Consider the following 20395-nt stretch of genomic DNA (forward strand, 5'->3'; position numbering starts at 1 on the left):
GGAATCAGGCTGGACCAAATGGCAGTAAAATCTTTAAAAGCCATGCCGAGCTAGAAGCATTGACTTTTCTGTCATTCCAGCACAGATGGGCGTCTCAGATTCAAGCATTTGTCTAAAAACTAAAAGGTTCATCAAACCTTGGAGCTTAGCTGGTGTTCCAGCTGTGTGTGTGAGAGAGAGAGAGAGAGAGAGAGAGAGAGAGAGAGAGAGAGAGAGAGAGAGAGAGAGCATTATGGCCCACGCAATGTCACTGTGACACAGATCACACAGTTAGCTTTTTTGGATTAATCAGCAACTGAAGTGCTGTGATGTGCTGCCTGGCTGATGACATGGCAATAGGGAGTTTTTGGAAAAGCAGGGTTGCAAAAAGGAAGAGAAAGAAGACATTTTTAATTGCACAAGAATAAACAATAGATGTAGAATGATGCTACTGTCTGTTTTACGTAAATTTGCCCTTAAATCAGGCTTGCGTTGTGTGATGGAGCTTCACCTAAAATGTTGTCTTATCTTTCCAAAAATTGTACAATGCTAACAATTTCGTTGCCGTTTTCCCAAATGTTTTAAGTAGATATTTGTGTGCGGTATATATGAAGTGAAGTGAGTTTCAGAGAGTTAAACCATCTGTGTTAACAGCTTATGTTTTTTAAGCCTTTTCATAAAAAGGATGGCTGGTTATGACCTGATGGCTAGAGAGTCAAGAAATCATCGACGGGCCTGTCACTTTGCCAGGAGATGGGTGCACTGAGAATTAAACCCTTTTGAAGGCTTTTATCTTAGATGATGGAAGACTGTAATAATAAGAACTGTCATAAATGTCCCATCTCTAATATTGTAAGTGACCCTGCCTGCTCCTAGCCAGGCAACAGACTGATTGATGGCCCTCTCATTAGCTGGGCTGTGATCAGTCCCGGTTCATACTCCTTAGTCATCAGATTTGGAGTTATACTCTTTAAATCACACTACAAAGAACTTTTTTTGTCTGTATTATTGCAAAAATAAAGTTTTAAAATGACTATTTTTTCTGCCTTTTTAGGAAAAGCCATTAACAAAGTCACTACAGCGGGGAGAAGATCCTCAGTTTGACCAAGTAAGTGCATAGAAATACAGGGACCTAGGACCAAATGCTCACTAGATAAACTATTTGTTTTACCTGTAATATAACCATATTAGATTATATTTTTATTCTATACAAAATCCAACACCAACACAGAGGTAACTGTGTTTCCTCTCCCAATTGGAAAATAAGCACGTCATAGATACTGCTCTAGTATGATGCACTTCAGCTTGAAAAAGTTGATGGTTGAAAGCCCAGCTCACATCCCAAAAGGTCTTTCAGATCTAGTCATGGGCAGGAGTGTTTACCTTGACAGCTGGCACTGCCTCAGCACTAGGTGTATCGAGCAGGTCTGTGGCTTTTCAGAGAAGGCCCTTTCACAGCCACAGAGGTGTGTCTGTGCTGCTGCGCGAGGCCATTCAGCAGCCACACAGAGCCAGGATTCTTCTCCAGCCGTGTGCTGAATGAAGGGCTCACTGTGTTCCCCAGTCCCACCAGACTCTCCTCCCTTCCTGTGTGCCCGGCCTGTTCCTTCCTTTCGCTCACCCACCCCCAAGACTGAGGGAGGCAGCCCCATGGGCGCTCTGTATTTCTGCGTACTGTATCCCCAATAAGAACCAGTTCACTATTCAAACTCGGTGCCTTTTCTTAGTGTTGCTTTTACTTTACTTAAACCCATGTTGCCCATTTATTGTTAAAATGTTTAAAAAATGCTTGAGACATGATGAAATGCAAATTAACGCTTGTTTGTTATTGGAATTGATGTTGAAATTGCTGCTCAAATAAACAAAGGAAATACTGATGGCTATCTTTCACTTTGGTATGTGGACCGCTAAACCCAAATGCTCATTTGCGCTATGTATGTCTTGCTCTCCTAGTTGATAAGCTCCATGAGCTCTTTGGCTGAATACAGTCTCCCTTCCATCCTCCGCACTTTGTTTGACTGGTACAAACGACAAAATGGATTAGAAGAGGAGTTGCACGAGTACCACCCAAGAGCCAACACCAAGTCCAAAAAGTGAGAACAATTACATTGATTTCTGCACGCAAGCATGAGTCACTTGTAGACAAAAGAATGGTGAGGCTCAGGTGTGCTTTATGATTATAGCAAACATGTTTTCTCTCTAACAGTGACGAGCAACAGAGAGATTATCTACTTGAAAGGCGGGATTTGGCCATTGATTTCATCTTCTCTCTTGTACTTATAGAAGTTTTGAAACAGGTAAAGTGACTAAACTCTGTACTACACAAAATCTACTTAGCTTATCCTATAATTTCATCAGGTTCCCTGATTTATTGCTGCTGACAAAATAAACTTAATTTGGCAGACATCTTGAGATGATCATGTTTTCTATTGATTCTTAATCAGATGCCGCTCTACCCGACCCTTGACAGTTTGGTGAATGAAGTCATTAACTTAGCCTTTAAGCACTTTAGATACAAAGAGGGGTAAGATCTCATCTGTCCTTACAAAGTTTACTTTTCATTCAGTCTCTCTAAAATGTGCTGTTTTTGGTATAATGCATTGTTTTCCTGCAGGTATCATGGTCCGAACACTGGCAACATGCACACTGTAGCAGACCTCTATGCTGAAGTCATAGGAGTATTAGCCCAGTCCAAGTAAGGCACAAAAACAGAACAGTGATAATAATTCAGTACTATTGGCTGTGTTTTAACTTTTTTTCACTGTATGATAAATTACTACCCTCTCCTCTGTTGCTGTCATGCCACATCACATTGGTGTGTTACTGTTCCTAATGCCTTCTTGCAAAACATTCCCTGGTTTAAGAGACTGGAACGTACTGTAGGGATGACATACTTCTGGAGCGATCCCCTTCACCCCAAACTAGGACTGGAAATGAATGTCTCTGTTTATTTTGAAGTTTTGAGATCACCGAAGAAAGGAATAAGCCCTTAAAATAGAGATATTGCCGATGGGCATGCCACATAACCTTTTCTAAAGGACACTTATATGACATATTAGTGAGATATTTACTTTTCTAAAGATCAGGCAAAGGAAGAGGTAATGAATTTGGCTGTAAACTAAAATGAATCGTCTTCAGAAAGGTTGATGCAGTCTCTTTTTTTTTTAAAGGGTTGCTGATTTTGACTGTCGAAATAATACAGCATTTCTTCTCCCAGCTGTATTCACTTTCTTTCAAGTGCAGCTCTAGCCAACAGGGAAGAGGTTAAGAAATGCTCATATGAGCTCCCATGATGAATTATCGTCTAAATTTAGACCAGCTGAAGAATCTCATCTCTGGTTCAATTTGGGCAAAGGATCAGGTGCTAGATGAGGAGTTCATCTGGGGGCACAGACTCACAGTCTGCATATAGAGGGTGAGATGAGGGGCTGATATTTTGGGAGGTGTGCACGCTGAATATTATCACTGTATTCTTTCTGAGTCACAACTCTGCTTCTTTATGGAAGTGCTGACTTGGGATTTGTCTGACTGAGCTGTGCAAGCATGTCTTAATATAGAGCCTCATTTAGCTATTTTTATTCTCAGGTTTCCTGCTGTGAAGAAGAAGTTTATGACTGAGCTAAAGGAGCTGCGGCAAAAAGAGCACAATCCTTATGTGGTCCAGAGTACCATTAGCCTCATCATGGGGGTCAAGTTCTTCCGAATTAAGATGTATCCCGTTGAGGATTTTGAAGCCTCTTTTCAGTTTATGCAGGTATAATAGCTTTAGTAACTGAATAATATTTCTGCCTCAATACATTATAAACTGAATATATATGAATATTGTACTTCTTCTGTACTCATCCTCTGCCGTATTAAACTCTTCTATACTAATGTTTCTGTTGGGTAGAAACTATGAATTAAATTCTGAGAACTGTTAAGATTTGATGTTTTATTTTAACTGTGCTTCCCATTGGCTTTTTCATGCAGCTTACACTATTTTTTTTTTTCACAGGAGTGTGCCCAGTATTTCCTAGAAGTCAAAGACAAGGACATTAAGCATGCTTTAGCTGGCCTCTTTGTTGAGATTCTGGTTCCCGTGGCAGCAGTAAGTTTCTTCCTCATCTGATTCTTGTGTGCAATACCCAGTTGTTATGTGTATTTCATTGTAGCAGTGTATCTATAGTGTATAGTGAACACTGCATATCTTATGAAAGTACTATTTACAGTATGTAAAAACCCAAATAAAGGTGATAGTTGCAAATTAGCAATAACTTTAAACACACACAAAATAGCATTAGTTTTAGGCTCTGCATTGGAAATGTTTTACACTATATATAGAAGATCACTCAGGGGGAGACGTTTTTGTCTTTTTGTGCCATACTGTGATGTGTAATCTTGTCTTAGGCTGTGAAGAACGAGGTGAACGTACCATGCCTGAGGAATTTTGTGGACAGCTTGTACGACACAACCCTGGACTTGTCCTCCAGGAAGAAGCACTCACTGGTTAGTTCAAAACAAAGTGACACTGATTGTTGGACCTGTCTCTTTTGTACATCTTCAGTTACATGCTCAGATTCCCTGGATGCCTGTGAATTTTCAAGGTCACTTTTGTGTGTGTGTTTTTTAGTTTTTTAGTGTCTACAATAGAAAACATTTATGAGGGAAGACAGGCTGCTGTTTCATAGCATTAAAAAACACATTAAAAGCACTGCAGTATGTGTAAGCATATTTAAAGTCTCTTCTCCTCTAAGTGTCTTCAATAAAACATTTCACCATGGTAGTTCACATGGATCTGGAAAGACAACAGCCATCTACTTTCTCCTGAGGCAATGATAATGGCTGAAAGCTATATTTTATGAATGATGCACCATCAGCAAAAAACATTTTTTTAAAAAAGAGGGAACCACATTATGTCTTCAAAAGGAAGCTGGTTTAAGATGCACTTATGCAAAGGTTGCTCAGAGATAATGCATTATTCCACAAATTGACAACTTAATAGGCAAGTTTGAATATAATATGCAGAAAATCCCAGTGGTTTAGTTGTAAGTCAATAACTTACAAATTAAAAAAAGAGAGAATTTGTTGTAACAAGGCTGCACTTTGTGTCTTCTGTTCAGGCATTTTACCCTTTGGTGACGTGCCTGCTGTGTGTCAGCCAGAAACAGTTCTTCCTTAACAGATGGCACATCTTCCTTAACAACTGCCTCTCAAATCTGAAGGTAATGTAACTTAGTAACTAACAGTTGTAAAACTGCATTTGTTATTTAAAGGATGCTGCGTCTCAGTCAGTCCAAATATTACAGCTTTAATTGTCAAAAATAATTGCGTGAACTACATTTTTTATTTGATATTGTGAGCAATATTACACTGATTATTTTTCTTCAAGATGGATCTATCATTGACTTCTTCGATCAACCTTATTTCATTACAGAGTAGAGACCCAAAAATGGCTCGTGTTGCACTGGAGTCCCTCTATAGACTGTTGTGGGTTTACATGATCAGAATCAAGTGTGAGAGCAACACTGCGACACAAGGGTAAAAATCCTTTACTGTTTGCATTTACATTTCTTTTCTTTTTAAGTGTCAGTAAATAACTGTTATCGTAGAAATATCCTATTTTATATTTTATTACAAAACAAATTCTGAACATGATGAAGTGGCGGATTTAGGGAAGATTAAAAAAATGTTTTTAAAAACATTTTGTGGTTTTTTTATATATTTTTAGAACTGATTTAGACAGATTTAGGCTCAAACCAATACAAGATTTCCAGTAACAGTTGCCTGCAGGGTTATCAGCTGTTTGCAGATGTTATTACGTACAAGCTAAAGCCCACTTGAGGAATTCCAGATGGGTCCAGACAGATATTTGGGTGCTGATCAAGCCCAAAATAAACATGTCTTAAAATGATCTGTCTAATTTGTTAAATGTTTGCACAAAGTCTTTTATTAACTTGCTTTCTTTGTCTCATTTCTCAGTCGACTCAACACCATTGTAACAACACTTTTCCCCAAAGGATCCCGCAGTGTGGTACCAAGAGACATGCCCCTCAATATCTTTGTGAAAATCATCCAGTTTATCGCCCAGGTGAATACACTTGTGTGCTGTACTGTACTGTATGACTGTTAGCAGATGCCATTCGTAATAGAATAATCAGGTTATTTATAACTGATTTGTATTTTATGTTCATTTTTCTGCAGGAAAGACTGGATTATGCCATGAAAGAGATTATCTTTGACCTTCTGTGTGTTGGGAAACCTGCAAAAGCCTTTAGTCTTAATCCTGAGGTACACGTTTGTATAGCAGTCAATTTCATTTGTAAAGGTCCTGCAAGACTGGTAATGGGATGCTGGAAACTGATAACTAACAGGTGACCCTTCTGTCATGTTTAGAGAATGAATATTGGTCTGAGAGCATTCCTGGTTGTAGCCGATAAACTGCAGCAGAAGGACGGTGAGCCTCCCATGCCTAACACTGGTTGCACTTTGCCCTCTGGGAACACACTCCGAGTAAAGAAGACATATCTGAGCAAGACACTAACAGATGAAGAGGCCAAAGTCATTGGTGAGAGAGGCAGACCATGGTCACGAATTCTGAAAATGTCATGCTTCTGCATTTTAAATTATAGGAATTCAATTAAAAATATTCCAGTGAGCTAAAGTAGTTCAATAGGTTTTCCTCTCTCATGTTCCCAGGTATGTCTCAGTATTATTTTCACGTCCGAAAGGCTATTGACAACATTCTCAGACACCTGGACAAGGAGGTGGGCCGATGCATGATGATGACCAATGCTCAGATGTTGAACAAAGAGCCTGAGGACATGATCACGTAAGTTTGCACACATCCCAGCTGACTGGACTGGACTGGATTCATCATTAACTTAACGCTCTTGTTCTCAATACTTGATCAATTTACACTTTGACACAGAAAACAAGACTTTTTAACATAACTGAAATGCGACCTTTTCAGAGGTGAGAGAAAACCTAAGATCGACTTGTTCAGGACATGTGTCGCTGCCATTCCTCGCATCCTGCCTGATGGGATGTCTAAGCCAGAACTCATAGACCTCCTGTCTCGGTGAGTAACCTGATATGAAACAATACATAGAGGACCTGTCATTCATCTGCATAAAAGTTATTCTTCATTTATCATTATTTTTGTTTGGTTTATTTTGTCTTTGTCAGACTGACAATCCACATGGATGATGAGCTTCGACTCATAGCACAGAATTCCTTGCAAAGTCTGCTGCTGGATTTCTCCGACTGGCGTGATGACGTCCTGTTTGGATTTACCAACTTCCTGTTGCGTGAGGTCCAAGACACCCACCAGGGATTGTTAGATACATCCCTTAAATTACTGCTGCAGCTCCTCACTCAGTGGAAACTCACCATGGCTGCACCAGGAAAGACGTCTGACACCTCTAAAATGCACACCACTGAGGTATACACAGTTGTCTTTTACTAACTGCCCATTTTAGAAATAGAAATAAACTAGTTTAGTATTGTGATATTACTACTGGGTAATCAGCTTTTCTTTATTTTATCACAGCTGCCGCAGACCAACTCAAGTCTCAAGACGCCTTCAGAACGAGGTCCACACTCCACTGTGCTGCATGCTGTGGAGGGACTAGCGGTCGTCCTGCTCTGCTCCTGCCAGCTGAGCACCCGCAGACTCGCCATTGCTATCCTAAAAGAGATACGCAGTCTGTTCGTGACTATTGGACAGTGTGAGGTAAAACACAGAAGGAACGCTGAGGAAACATAATATAAGAAAGATATTTTATGTACAGGTTAAAAATGTATGCTTTGCCAACTATAGGATGATGATAAACCAATGATAGAGATCATGGATCAGCTCAGCCCCGGTATATTGGATAGCTTTGTCAACGCTGCAGTCTCTGACACAGTAAGTTGTTTGTACCTCCAGTTTGTGGCACCGCTCCAAAGTAAACCTCGAGATGTTTCTGTTTATTTGCTTCGTGTTTCATTTTCCTAATATTTGTCTTTCGTCACTGTGTTCATTTCACATGGCTCGACTTTCAGAGATGAGTTTTCAGGGACAACCTCAAGCTGTATGGAGAAGATGATAGGATCTGTGAACTTAAAGCTCCAGCAACACTGGCAGTATAAAAAAACCACATTTATTGGCTAACTGTAATGAAAGGACAGTCAGGCAGACCTTTCAGGATTGAGGGAATTTTTTCATCATTGGGTAGGGCAAAACTTGGTTGCACTTTTTCAGCCTAATGCTGTGGAAGTTACCACCTTCATTTTCCACTGAGCACTCTCTGTTGCCAGGGACAGTGAGTCGCCGTAAAACATGTGATCCAGTTCATTCTTGTTGGTGCCCCATTGTCAGATGTGTAAATGTATATTATTGGTTGTTTAGTATTTTTTCTACTCTTACCCAGGCGACTTGAAAATGCTGTTTGTAATATGTTTTAAGATGACCCCGATGAAAGCCACAAACCGAAGTGTTGGTGGAGCTTTAGCTTCTATCTGACTGACATAAAAATATAAAAACAAGATTTTTAACCCCATGTAAAATCTGGTTTAGCAAATAATCTTGTAAGTAAGCAGAAAACAGAAGCCAGGTTCATTAATTATCATGTAAAATTAAATAAACAGCTGAGCAACTTCTGGCCAGCTGTCATTTCAGCTATAAGCATTTTTCTGAGTATAATGAGAGTGGCATGCAACATATGCAACATAAAAAAGCTTTTCTAAATATAGTATGTATTTGTCTTGTTGTCCTAATTACTGCCTTATTCACACTGTAATAAATTAGTTTTACACATTGGTCGACAGTCAGAAAGAAGCAGTGCTTTAAGATATATTTCAGGCATGTCCCTGACCTCTGACCCTGCTCTGTCACCTGCTTGTTTGCAGGTCACCCTGCCAGCTGGTCACCACGTGGACCTGCAGTGGCTCGTGGAGTGGAATGCATTGCTTGTCAACAGTCATTATGATATTAGGAGCCCCTCACATGTGTGGATCTTTGCTCAGTCTGTCAAGGACCCCTGGGTGCTGTGCATATACAGCCTCCTCCGACAGGACAACCTTCCCAAGCACTGCCCCACAGCTCTCAGCTACGCCTGGCCTTATGCCTTCACTCGGATGCAGATGCTCATGCCCCTGGTAGACCCAAAGTAAGTGCCCTTTCAGACTACAGTGTGGTCAGGAGGGAACATGAAACACTTCTGTATTTTTATTTTCTGCACATCCCTATTTAATCTTCCCTTTTCTGTTTCTGCCCCCATATTCCAGTTCTTCATTGAGCTTAAAGTCAAAATTCCCCACTGAAAGAATGTGAGATTATAAAGGATCTAATAATATTTCCTTTTCCTTACCAGTAATCCAGTGTACGCAAAGAAGACCAGTACCTCTGGCAGTGGAGATAACTATATAACCCTATGGAGAAACTACCTGATCCTTTGCTTTGGAGTGGCCAAGCCCAGTATCATGAGCCCCGGCCATCTGAGAGCATCGACACCTGAGATCACAGCTCCTACACCCGACAGCAGTGTCAACCTCGATAACAAGGTACATGCCTCCCTGTCCTCTGGCCTTATTAATTCCCTCTGCGCTTTGTCTCTCCAGGATCAGGTGTTCATACTGAGCTTGTTGACTTTAAAACTCAAAGCATCAAATTACAGCAGCTATTTCACATGAATAGAGCATGAAGTCAATGTGTTCTTAAGTGTACAGACACTTATATCAATGCAGCTCTAAGTAATTAGTGGTCGTGGCAGATTTTATGTGTCTGACTGAGCAGTTGGTGTTTGATGTTTCAGGTTATCGGGAGCCCATCTGTGGCTTGGCTTCTGAAGCAGTTGGTTCCACTGATGAGGGCAGAGAGCATCGAGTTGACAGAGTCATTAGTTCTGGGCTTTGGTCGCACCAATTTTCTTGTGTTCAGGTATATCAAAGATCTATATATTAGGTGCTAATCATTTACTGCTTAACTAAGCAAACAAACTTTCCTTTTTTTTCCTGTGATGCTTTTTTTGTGATTTTCTTTATGGATTAAATATTGCCACAAAACATCTTCAGTTCTGTTTTGTCTTTTTTTTTTTTTAATTAACCTGTGAAAAACTGAGAGTGCAATCTAATAGTTTTTCAATAATTAAAGGTAGTGCATTTGTGTGGCTTTTAAAGTGCAGATGAGCAGAGGATTAGAGTTGAATAATACTTTGATGCCTCACATAGCTGTTTCTAAATTGTTTCCTAGAGGTCAGATTTAATAGCTTTTTTAATTGTTTTTGAAAAATGTCATTCTGCAGTTTAATTTTTGCTACTGAACTTCATTTTGTATTTTACATTTATATCACGAGTTTATGTTTTTAATGCACACAGAGAGCTTGTGGAGGAGCTGCATCCCCTTATGAAAGAGGCATTAGAGAGAAGACCTGAGGTATATATGACTCAATTAATAATATATGCAAAATATGCACAATCAGAGAGAATTTATAGCTATGTTAGACTATAATGTAGTATTTGCTAAAGAGTTCATATAGTTTAGAACATTTTATTTTTACAGACAATCTGGTTGTAAAGATGTTCTAATTATGTTTTACAGAACAAGAAGCGGCGTGAACGACGAGACCTGCTGAGACTTCAACTGCTGAGGATATTTGAGCTCCTGGCTGATGCTGGTGTCATCAGTGATAGGTTAGTGTGATAGTATCAGTTGACACTGTTAGCCCAAAAAAAGACTGAATCGCAAAAAGGTACTTAATTACAGAGACGGCTCCCCCAGTTTCATGCAAGTGAGTTTTTGATACAAATAATTGCCATTAGTGCTACAGTTTATAGGTATTTAAACAGAAGTGAATATGTCATTATTGCATAATATTTTCTTGGTGATGTCTCTGAACCGGGTGTCTCTGTGGGGTTTTTTTTTTCATGCCACAGTACAAATGGAGCATTGGAACGTGACACACTCGCCCTGGGGGCTCTCTTCCTGGAATATGTGGATCTGACCCGGATGCTTCTGGAAGCTGAGAATGATAAAGATGCAGAGATCCTTAAGGACATCCGAGCTCACTTCAGTGCCATGGTGGCCAACCTCATCCAATGCGTACCAGGTACTACTGCAACTAGCTTAAATTTAAAGTCCTTTCTTGTCAGACCAGTCACTGCTCTATAGGTCAGACTGATAAATTACTTAGCAGAAAATGTGAAAGTTCTGTATTCCTTTTTATGAGTACCTGGTGTAATCCATCTGTCCATTTGCGAAAAGTGAATTGTATAATAGGTTTCCATTAGGCTGCCATTAGAACACTGCATGAAAGACCAGAGTCTTGACATTGATCTTGATTTGGATGTAGCCCAAGGGGAGTGGATCCAAGAATAGTTCTACTTAAAGACAGTGCAGGAAAGGGCAGGTGATGACTCATGAGTTGCCAAGCATTCACAAGTCCCCACTGAATGGCTAATAGTCTGTCAGGGGACATCAAGAACCTATTATCAGATTGGGAAAATGCACTTTTATTTAGTTGTGATGGGCTTAAGATGCCGGGATAAATTTTGCTGGCTCTAGACTTTTTTAATGAGCAAACCTATAACAAGCTCTTTCATCCCCTCCACCTCCACCTCCAACCCAGTGCACCACAGACGCTTCCTGTTTCCACAGCAGAGCCTGCGGCATCACCTCTTCATCCTCTTCAGCCAGTGGGCTGGGCCTTTCAGCATCATGTTCACTCCTCTGGATCGCTACAGCGACAGAAATCATCAGATCACAAGATATCAGTATTGTGCCCTAAAGGTAATCATAATTAGACTCTAAGTAAATGACTAAGTCACAAATTCAGAATAAGTAAGAAGAATCTGATTGTTTAGTATTCAGCTGTGTTGAATGACCACATTGAGATTAAATGTTATGTCGCATTTCTAGATAAAAAGAAAGAGTTGTTGGTAGAACAGTGGCAGAGTGAATAGGGTTGTCTTGTCTTGGTTGTTTAAACCATTAACATGTGAGCATTCTTGGCTGATGTTCTCACAGGCTATGTCTGCTGTGCTGTGCTGTGGGCCTGTGTTTGATAACGTTGGCCTCTCTCCAGACGGATACCTCTACAAGTGGCTGGATAATATACTAGCCTGCCAGGATCAGCGGGTCTGTAGCCAATACTTTACCACTGTGGTGCATTTAAACAAGGAGCTGACCCAGGAAGCCCCTCGGATAGCTTTCTGAAGCTTGCTTTATAAAAAGCCAGCACTAGTGCTTGCCAACTGCTCAGCATTATCTTGCTGGAGAAGGGCAGTTTTCTTTCAGGATAAACTGATTTTGACTTTATTCCCATTTATGATACAAGATAAAGCACCTGCATGTTTATTTTAGATATTTTTCCTTAGCACAATTTATTATGTGGTTTGAGGAGTTGCATTAACTGGTCATTTATCAACTTCTTTGTAGAGCTCCTAGAACCATGCTACACTGAGACCTTAAATCATTTACTGATGACTGATACAAAGTGTGGAGTACAAGGGAGGGGAAAAAAGAAGAAATTAAATCTAAAAAAGTCTGTGTTGGTGTTTGCTCCTGGCTCAGGTCCATCAGCTTGGCTGTGAAGTTGTCATCTTGTTGCTGGAACTCAATGTTGACCAGGTCAACCTATTCAACTGGGCTGTGGATCGTTGCTACACAGGCTCAAAGCAGGTCGCCTCGGGGTGCTTCAAAGCCATCGCTACAGTCTGTGGCTGCAGGTACAAAATCTCAGATGAATTTTGCATTTTCAGTGATTTTTTTTTATTGGGTCTTCATTAGTTTATCTGTATAGGTTTTTGAAGTGCATTTACTTTGGCTAATTTGGACTGACACTGAATTCTCTCATTTAGCATTACGGTCCATTTTAGTAAGTAAATTAGCCAAAGTCTCAAACTAACAACTCACTATTGCACTGAAATTCTTCACTTGCTTTATCTCAGAAATTGAAACATGCATGAAATGATGTATTTGATATCACTGTGTTGTTCATACAACATTATTGTCAGAGTTGCTCCAGGACTATCATTCATCTTTATCTTCTTCTTTAACTTCTTCTGCTACAATCTAAACACTTAAACTACTCAATTAAGTATCGAGAAAGGATTATAGTATGGGTGAAAAATAGGCTGTTTCACAAACATCATATGTTGGTACGTTTTTTTCGGCAATACTAACGCTTGTTTGCTGCATAACACACCCATTTTGCATATGTTCTGAAACAGTTATAATATTTTTACAGAGTTTTAAAGGGCATATGTGGGTTAAGTATTAAGTATTTCCTATTTTTCCAGTCGATTAAAACAACGTGCTTAGTAAGTTGTGTTGCTAAAACAGCAATAATTACATTTTAGGAACAACACCATAATGTGGATGTTAAATCTTGCAACATGAGCCTCTTACTTTGATAACACTAAATAAGTGATTCATACTCATTTTTCTCTGTTTCTTCACAAGCAAAACCTACCCAAGTGACATAGTAACGCTGCTAAATCTGGTGCTCTTTAAGGCGTCAGACACCAACAGAGAAATCTATGAGATTTCAATGCAGCTAATGCAGGTGAGAAACCTCAGTTTGCTGAGCTCTTTTATGCAGTTTTCTGTGGTTCCAGCTTAAAGGACACATTCTCCCTCTTCCATTTAACAGATTCTTGAAGCTAAGTTGTTTGCATACTCTAAGAAGATCGCAGAGCAAAAGCCAAACAGTATCCTCTATGGCACACATGGTCCACTGCCACCTTTGTACAGTGTTTCCCTACCTCAGCTCTCCTGCCAGCTGGCAAAGATGTACCCTGAGCTCACACTTCCTCTATTCTCAGGTAGATGTTGATGCTTGTAATAGTAATGTAGTTTACTGTAGTTCAGCTTTTCACAGGCTTGTCATCTTCTCTCGGTTTCTTTCTAAATACTACTGGCTCATCCCCCAGAGAAGCAGACCTCTTTTTATGGCCACTTCTGCTAACCACAGACACACAGAGAGCCTAACTTGACTTAGGGGCAACCCCTGTTTAAGTTTAATGCATATGCGGATCAGGATCAAACTGCCAATTATGGTGAAACTGAATGTACAGCATGTGTTTGAGTTTCCTATAAAATGAAAAAACCACAGTGACCACTGTATTGCCTTCCTTCTGCTTGTTCCAGAGGTTAGCCAGAGGTTCCCCACCACTCATACCAATGGGAGGCAGATCATGCTAACCTACCTCCTGCCCTGGCTTGGTAACATAGAGCTGGTTGATAGCGGCCTGCTGCTCCCAATGTTCTCACCATGCTCCTCAAGTTACAACTCTTCTAGCCAATTAACCAGCGCAGGTTCATCACACCCACTAAAAGGCACTGGCTGGGGCTCCTTACAAGCTACATCTATGGTTCTCAATAATCTCATGTTTATGACCGCCAAGGTAACCGCATGCTTGGGAAATATGATTTTATCAAAAGAGGCGTAGGTAATCTGAGATAAACGTAGCTGACATGGAATATGTTCTTTTTTTAACCCCCTGCCTTCCCAGTATGGAGATGATCTACCTGGACCAGAAATGGAAAATGCCTGGAATGCTTTAATCAGCAATGACAAATGGAGCAACAATCTGAGAACCACACTGCAGTTTCTCATCAGCTTGTGTGGTGTCAGCAGTGACACTGCCCTTCTCCCATATGTAAGATATCAAGCCCTGTTTGTAATGTTATGTAACTTTGTTTTTTGGGAGCGGTTTTGTATCCTTACAGTTTCTCACAGAAATGTGTTGGTGTATTTATTCAGATCAAGAAGGTGGTGATCTATCTATGCCGAAACAACACAATCCAAACCATGGAGGAACTGATATTTGAGTTACAGCAGACTGATCCTGTGAATCCTGTGGTGCAACACTGTGATAGCCCTCCTTTTTATCGATTTACAGCCACAAGCAAGGCTTCTGCAGCTGCTTCAGGTACATCTTTTGAAAAAGCTTGCACATATATATTTTTTGTTTTTTGTTTTTTGTAAACCACCATTAAAATTCCCTTCTGGGAAAGATCCAAATTGTGCATGTGAAGCAGTGTTGGAGTTTAGCCTCACTTGATTTCTGATTAATTTCTAGGCACCACATCAAGCAGCAATACTGTTGTTGCAGGCCAAGAAAGCTTCACTGATACAGATGATACCAAGACTTTAAAGGAGAATGAGGAGAGGTGCAGTGGGCAAAAATGTCTTTAATTGTGTGATTGATTTAACGCAGTGTTATCAACACCCTACCCTATTATCAAAAAATCTTTTTCTGTGACTTCAGGCTTACTCATATAATACGAGCACATAATCGTCTGGAATCGCGCTACAGCAACAGCTCGGGAGGATCTTATGATGAAGATAAGAGTGAGTATTTTTCTGTACCAAGCACCTAAGAAAGAAAATGTGATTGTAATGGTTTTGATGAGTATAGAATATACAGCCTGGTTGGAGGGTACATTGGTAATCAGCCATATTCCAGTGATAATTTATGAGCAGTGCAAAGTGGCCTGGGGCTTTTTAAGAGACTCTGTGATAATTGGCACTAAAATACAAGGAGTTGAGCCTAGGGCCCCCACACTGCTGCTAGTGACCCAAAAACAGCTTTGTTAAACCCTCTTAGCCTGTAATGGTTCTAGAGATAAATGTGGCTAAACATAATCTGACGATTATTAAAAGAATCCTGGAAATTAGTTATGACAACTATATTTCAAAACTGAAGTTCTTTTTTGTGTATTTACATCATGAACAATGGGCTCTTAAACCATACAGGTGAACCTTTGCCACCCTATGCTGACTGGCTTGTGGCTGTTATTGAGACCAACCAGCCCCATCCTCTGCCCATGCCTCTGACTGGAGGATGTTGGGCTCCACTAGTGGACTTTTTACCAGAGACCATTACTCCCAGGGGACCACTGCACAGGTTAGCTGCTATAACCTGCTATGTTGTTTCTAAATGAATTTACTGTAATAGTATTCATCTGTATCCACCACAAAAAAGTTTTTATTTAAATCTATCTTAAGAAATTGATTTTCTTAGGATATGAAATGGTGTTTCACTCAGAGGGTTAATAGTGTGAATGTTTGCTTATTATAGGTGTAACATAGCGGTCATCTTCATGACAGAGATGGTCGTGGACCACAGTGTGACCGAGGATTGGACCATGCACCTACCTTTGCTGCTACATTCACTGTTTTTGGGTAAATTCACAGTACAATCAGTCTTCTCTTTAACAGCTGTAGTATAATGATTACATATCTAATGATGCACTGTAGAGTTGAGTGAAAAGTGCAACTCAGAGAGAATCCCTAATGTTCTCTCTGTAATATTGTAAGGTTTTGATCTTACTGTGTTACTTCGTCCCAGATGACCATAAGGAGTAGCTGAAATTTAAATTGAATTGACCGTAAAATAGACTTATTTGTCCAATTATGTTGTTTTTATTCAAGGCATGGATCACTTTCGTCCAGAGGTGTTTGAACACAGTAAACGACTTCTTCTCCACCTGCTCATCGCATTGTCATGCGACAACAACTTCCACACTATTGCAGCGGTCTTATTGCAGACACGTGAGATCAATGGTACCAAGACCCTCACCTGCAAACCAAGCATTCAGATGGAGTACTTGCCTTCAGGTAAGCATCTGCCCTTTTCAAGTATAAATACATTCACTCTTCACTGAATGGTTAAAGTAGACCTAGATGAGGTTGACTGAGCAGCTGGCCCTTTGACATGCGGATCTTGTCTTTGGCTAATATAAACTCGAACATTAGGAAGGAATGGCTAGCATTCCTTTCAGACAATAGATAAGGTTCTTATCTTGAGAGAAAATATTTGGATGCTGTGCCAAAAGCAATATGGAGCCCAGAGCACATCAAAGGTCTTGATTAAAGCATTCCATTCTGCTATTTTTATCCACTTTCCCAAATTGGGGCCATCTGTTAAAGCTTGCATGGCTGGCTTTAGCTCCTCTCTTAGCTGATAAAATGTTTTGCAAATGTCTTCACATTTTGAAAGTATTTGTTGTCCATTTGACCATATGAAAAAAGAAAATGTATATCCAATAAAAATGTATTTTATTAGCAATAAAAAAAATGCTATAACAATAGTTTAAAAGCGAAAGTAAACATGCTTTATACAACTTTCTTTTATATGCGTGTTATGTTCATGTGTAATATGTGGTTTCTTACACAAAGGTTTGGCTTTTTGTTTATAACAAAAGAGTGGTTAGCTTTGCAGCAATAATAATAGGAACTACTGGATCTACATCCATGAAAATGTTTTAGCACAAGTCATGTGCTCACAACAGCATCTCTTCTTCTTGCACTGGCTAAATCCACCTGTAGCTTAAAGTTGCAGTTAGGTATATGAAATCAAACATTCATAAAATATATACCACTGTAACTTGTTTGTAATCACACACCTGTTTCTGTGATGTGTTCAGGAGGTTTTGACTTCCTGCGGGAGTGTCAGGCATCCCCCGGGCCAGACTCGGGTTTGAGTTCTTCGTCTACGTCATCCAGTTTAAGTTTGGGGGGCAGCAGCAGCAACCTGCCAGAGATTTCACAGGAGGTGGAAGACCTGGTGGCCTCCAATAAAATGAATGACAAAACCAACAAGCTAATTGAGTTTTTAACCACAAGGTATGGACACAGATTTGTAATTCTTCCGTTAGAGTCACTCAGCAAATGCATGAGTTTTTACACTGTAGTTTTGCAAACAGAAAAAAATGTATGGCTGCATGTATTAAAATATTGCTAGTTATGGGCTTGATATGGTGATAAACTTCTTATATTTCTGGTTTTTGGTTCCCACCTAGTGGGGCTGCTGGATAATGCAATTTCTTATAAGCATAGCTTAGATCTGAGATTTAAATATGACTGGCATTTCCCACGATTAATTGAACACACTGTAAATTTAAATTAAAACTGTCATCTTACAAAACTAATTAAAAAATATTTAGGATTGTATTAATTGACAGGCACCTTATGCTGGACTTGGCACTGTTAATTTGAATGATTCAGAATATAGTTTGTTTTCAGTAACTAAAAATGATTGTTTTATAGAGCATATGGACCTCTGTGGTGCCATGAAGACATTTCACCAAAGAACCAAATTTCAAAAAGCACTGGGCAGCTGACGAATTTTCTGCGATATGTGGTATCTGTGTTCAAAGAGTCCAAGTCAGGTAATTCTGTATGCCCGTAACAGTAATTCTTTCATTTTCTTTAATTTGATTATCTCTTAAACATTATGTGTAACTGAATGACTTTCATTTACACATTTCTGTCTGTGTCTTTGTCAGATTTCCATCTGGAACAGCAGCTTAGCGACATAGCGCTGCAGACAGCCTTGTGTAGCTCATCGCGTCACTACGCTGGCCGCTCCTTTCAGGTGTTTCGAGCCCTTCGCCAGCCAATATCTGCCCACGCTGTGTCTGACCTTCTCTCAAGGCTGGTGGAAGTCATCGGTGAACATGGAGAAGAAGTGCAGGTCAGAGCGCCATGTGTATACTTGAATGGTGCCAGTTTTTATGTGGGGATTTCTTGTTTGCATCATTTATGGTGTCAAATGTTGGTCGTCCGTGTAGAAAATTATACTATTGTATGTTAAATTATTAAATTGTATTATCAAAATACAGTCTAAAAATCTATGTGTGTCTTTTTTTTCTGCCAGGGCTATGTGATGGAAATATTACTCACGCTGGAGTCAGTGGTGGATAACTTGGCTGAGTGTCTCAAAAACAGTGATCTCATGGCTATTTTGACAAGGTTTGTGTCTCCTCTACATGAATTTATGTTCAAAGATGGTATTTCTGCCCAAATATGTAGTGACTTTAAATTATTTCTCCATGCTATCATCACAGAGCCTCATCCCCAGAATTCCTCACCAGTTTCAAGCTGCTATCTAACAGGAAGAGCACAGGGCAGCTCAATCTCAGGAGAGAAGAAAGGAGCAGACATCAAAGGAGCTCCTCTGTTCCCAAGAAGTTTGGAGAGGCAGACCGGTGGTCTGATCCACCACGCAGTGCCACACTGGACCGTATCCAAGCCTCTGAACAGCAAGCTCTGTTAGCTAAGGTTCGCAGCTCATCCTCATCTAGAGACAGTGTGACTGACCCAACAAGCATCAACCACCCCAGCAACCTGCTAGCCACCATCTTCTGGGTGGCAGTGTCACTGATGGAGTCAGACTTTGAGTTTGAGTATCAGATGTCTTTAAGACTGTTGAATAAGCTGCTGGCCAACATGTCACTGGACAAACAGGAAAACAGAGAGAAGCTGGAGAAGCTGCATAATCAGCTAAAATGGAGCACCTTCACTGGGCTGCAGCAGCTCCTTTTAAAGGGTTTCACCTCCATGTCTACAACCGATCTCACGCTTCATCTCTTATGCCAACTGACTCCTGTGTCGCGAGTGCCTGTTGTGGACACATCACAAGCCATAGGTATAATGTAGGAATCAATAAATAAGTGGTTTTAAAAGTAAACAGTGGACGGATAAACTTTACATTTATATATTTATATTTTTTGTACTTGTACAAAGACACATGCTTTGTGACTTTTTTCCAAAATTTTATATTAATGTCATTTGTTTTGTTTTTCGGGGGGTTTTTTTGTCTACTAGGTTTTCCTTTGAATGTTCTCTGCCTGCTCCCTCATCTGGTACAGAACTTTGATGGCCCCACACAGTTCTGTCAGGAGGTTGCTGAGAGGATCGCACAGGTTTGCCATTTTTATCCCTTTTTTTCATTTCACAAATTTCACATCTTAAACTAACACACCTTTGTGTGTGTAGGTATGCCTTGAGGAGAACAACGCCAAGCTTTCCAACCTTGCTCATGTCATGGCTCTGTATAAAACCCACTCCTACACACGAGACTGCTTCTCTTGGGTCAATGTGGTGTGTCGATATCTTCACGAAGCTTTCTCGGATATCACCCTGAGTCTGGTCACTTATATGGCAGAGGTGTGTACAGCTGAAAGGTGCTAAGTCACAATTACAGTGTGTTAAAAGTACTATGTAAAGTGAGTTTTCTCTTTTCTTTTCTTTTGTTGTTGTAATAGCTGTTGGAGAAAGGTCTCCCAAGCATGCAGCAGACCCTTTTGCAAATTATCTACAGCCTCCTGAGCCACATGGACTTGAGTGTAATTCAAGCCAAACCCTTCAACATAGAGGTGCTCAAGACAATAGAGAAATTTGTCCAGGTGAGTTCAAATGGTCCTTTTTTATCGGGAATGTATTAGTTTGAATATGCAGTGACTTTATGTGCCATCGAACATGTTTTAAAAATAGAATAAGTTGACAATTTTGTAGAAACTCACTAACATATACTTTGCATGCGCATGTGCTCAGTTCAAATCTTTAGCTGAGAGCTCTGCGTAAGAGTCTTGTATTCCTTGCTCTTTTTCTTAGTGCTCATGTGAAAAAAAAGGAAAAAGCTGTCTTATGTCAGTGCTGTAAATTTG

At 40.1% G+C, this 20395-nt stretch overlaps 1 protein-coding gene across 6 annotated transcripts in view; it reads left to right on the forward strand.

Annotated features, from left to right (window-relative positions):
* Positions 1-20395, forward strand: part of frya (furry homolog a (Drosophila)) — a 49081-nt gene that overhangs the window by 16513 nt on the left and 12173 nt on the right. For all 6 annotated transcript variants that reach the window (XM_085370831.1, XM_085370828.1, XM_085370830.1 and 3 more), the window contains exons 3-47: positions 1034-1087; positions 1933-2072; positions 2186-2276; positions 2424-2503; positions 2594-2674; positions 3565-3733; positions 3974-4066; positions 4366-4464; positions 5079-5180; positions 5393-5496; positions 5938-6046; positions 6160-6246; positions 6352-6523; positions 6655-6787; positions 6929-7036; positions 7144-7399; positions 7508-7690; positions 7778-7864; positions 8848-9107; positions 9312-9501; positions 9753-9877; positions 10315-10372; positions 10538-10629; positions 10873-11045; positions 11565-11725; positions 11963-12073; positions 12509-12663; positions 13400-13502; positions 13590-13761; positions 14087-14343; positions 14452-14598; positions 14703-14871; positions 15022-15112; positions 15211-15293; positions 15699-15849; positions 16024-16127; positions 16377-16562; positions 17372-17570; positions 17994-18115; positions 18233-18420; positions 18604-18698; positions 18794-19374; positions 19554-19651; positions 19725-19895; positions 19994-20134. In XM_085370831.1, coding sequence (XP_085226957.1) covers positions 1034-1087; positions 1933-2072; positions 2186-2276; positions 2424-2503; positions 2594-2674; positions 3565-3733; positions 3974-4066; positions 4366-4464; positions 5079-5180; positions 5393-5496; positions 5938-6046; positions 6160-6246; positions 6352-6523; positions 6655-6787; positions 6929-7036; positions 7144-7399; positions 7508-7690; positions 7778-7864; positions 8848-9107; positions 9312-9501; positions 9753-9877; positions 10315-10372; positions 10538-10629; positions 10873-11045; positions 11565-11725; positions 11963-12073; positions 12509-12663; positions 13400-13502; positions 13590-13761; positions 14087-14343; positions 14452-14598; positions 14703-14871; positions 15022-15112; positions 15211-15293; positions 15699-15849; positions 16024-16127; positions 16377-16562; positions 17372-17570; positions 17994-18115; positions 18233-18420; positions 18604-18698; positions 18794-19374; positions 19554-19651; positions 19725-19895; positions 19994-20134 — 6531 coding nt within the window. The remainder of the gene's footprint in view (positions 1-1033; positions 1088-1932; positions 2073-2185; positions 2277-2423; positions 2504-2593; positions 2675-3564; positions 3734-3973; positions 4067-4365; positions 4465-5078; positions 5181-5392; positions 5497-5937; positions 6047-6159; positions 6247-6351; positions 6524-6654; positions 6788-6928; positions 7037-7143; positions 7400-7507; positions 7691-7777; positions 7865-8847; positions 9108-9311; positions 9502-9752; positions 9878-10314; positions 10373-10537; positions 10630-10872; positions 11046-11564; positions 11726-11962; positions 12074-12508; positions 12664-13399; positions 13503-13589; positions 13762-14086; positions 14344-14451; positions 14599-14702; positions 14872-15021; positions 15113-15210; positions 15294-15698; positions 15850-16023; positions 16128-16376; positions 16563-17371; positions 17571-17993; positions 18116-18232; positions 18421-18603; positions 18699-18793; positions 19375-19553; positions 19652-19724; positions 19896-19993; positions 20135-20395) is intronic.

Source organism: Diplotaxodon limnothrissa, linkage group LG14 (assembly GCF_057381915.1).
Source record: "Diplotaxodon limnothrissa isolate DT_005_m linkage group LG14, D_limnothrissa_male_GT1.1, whole genome shotgun sequence".
Taxonomy (NCBI): domain Eukaryota; kingdom Metazoa; phylum Chordata; class Actinopteri; order Cichliformes; family Cichlidae; genus Diplotaxodon; species Diplotaxodon limnothrissa.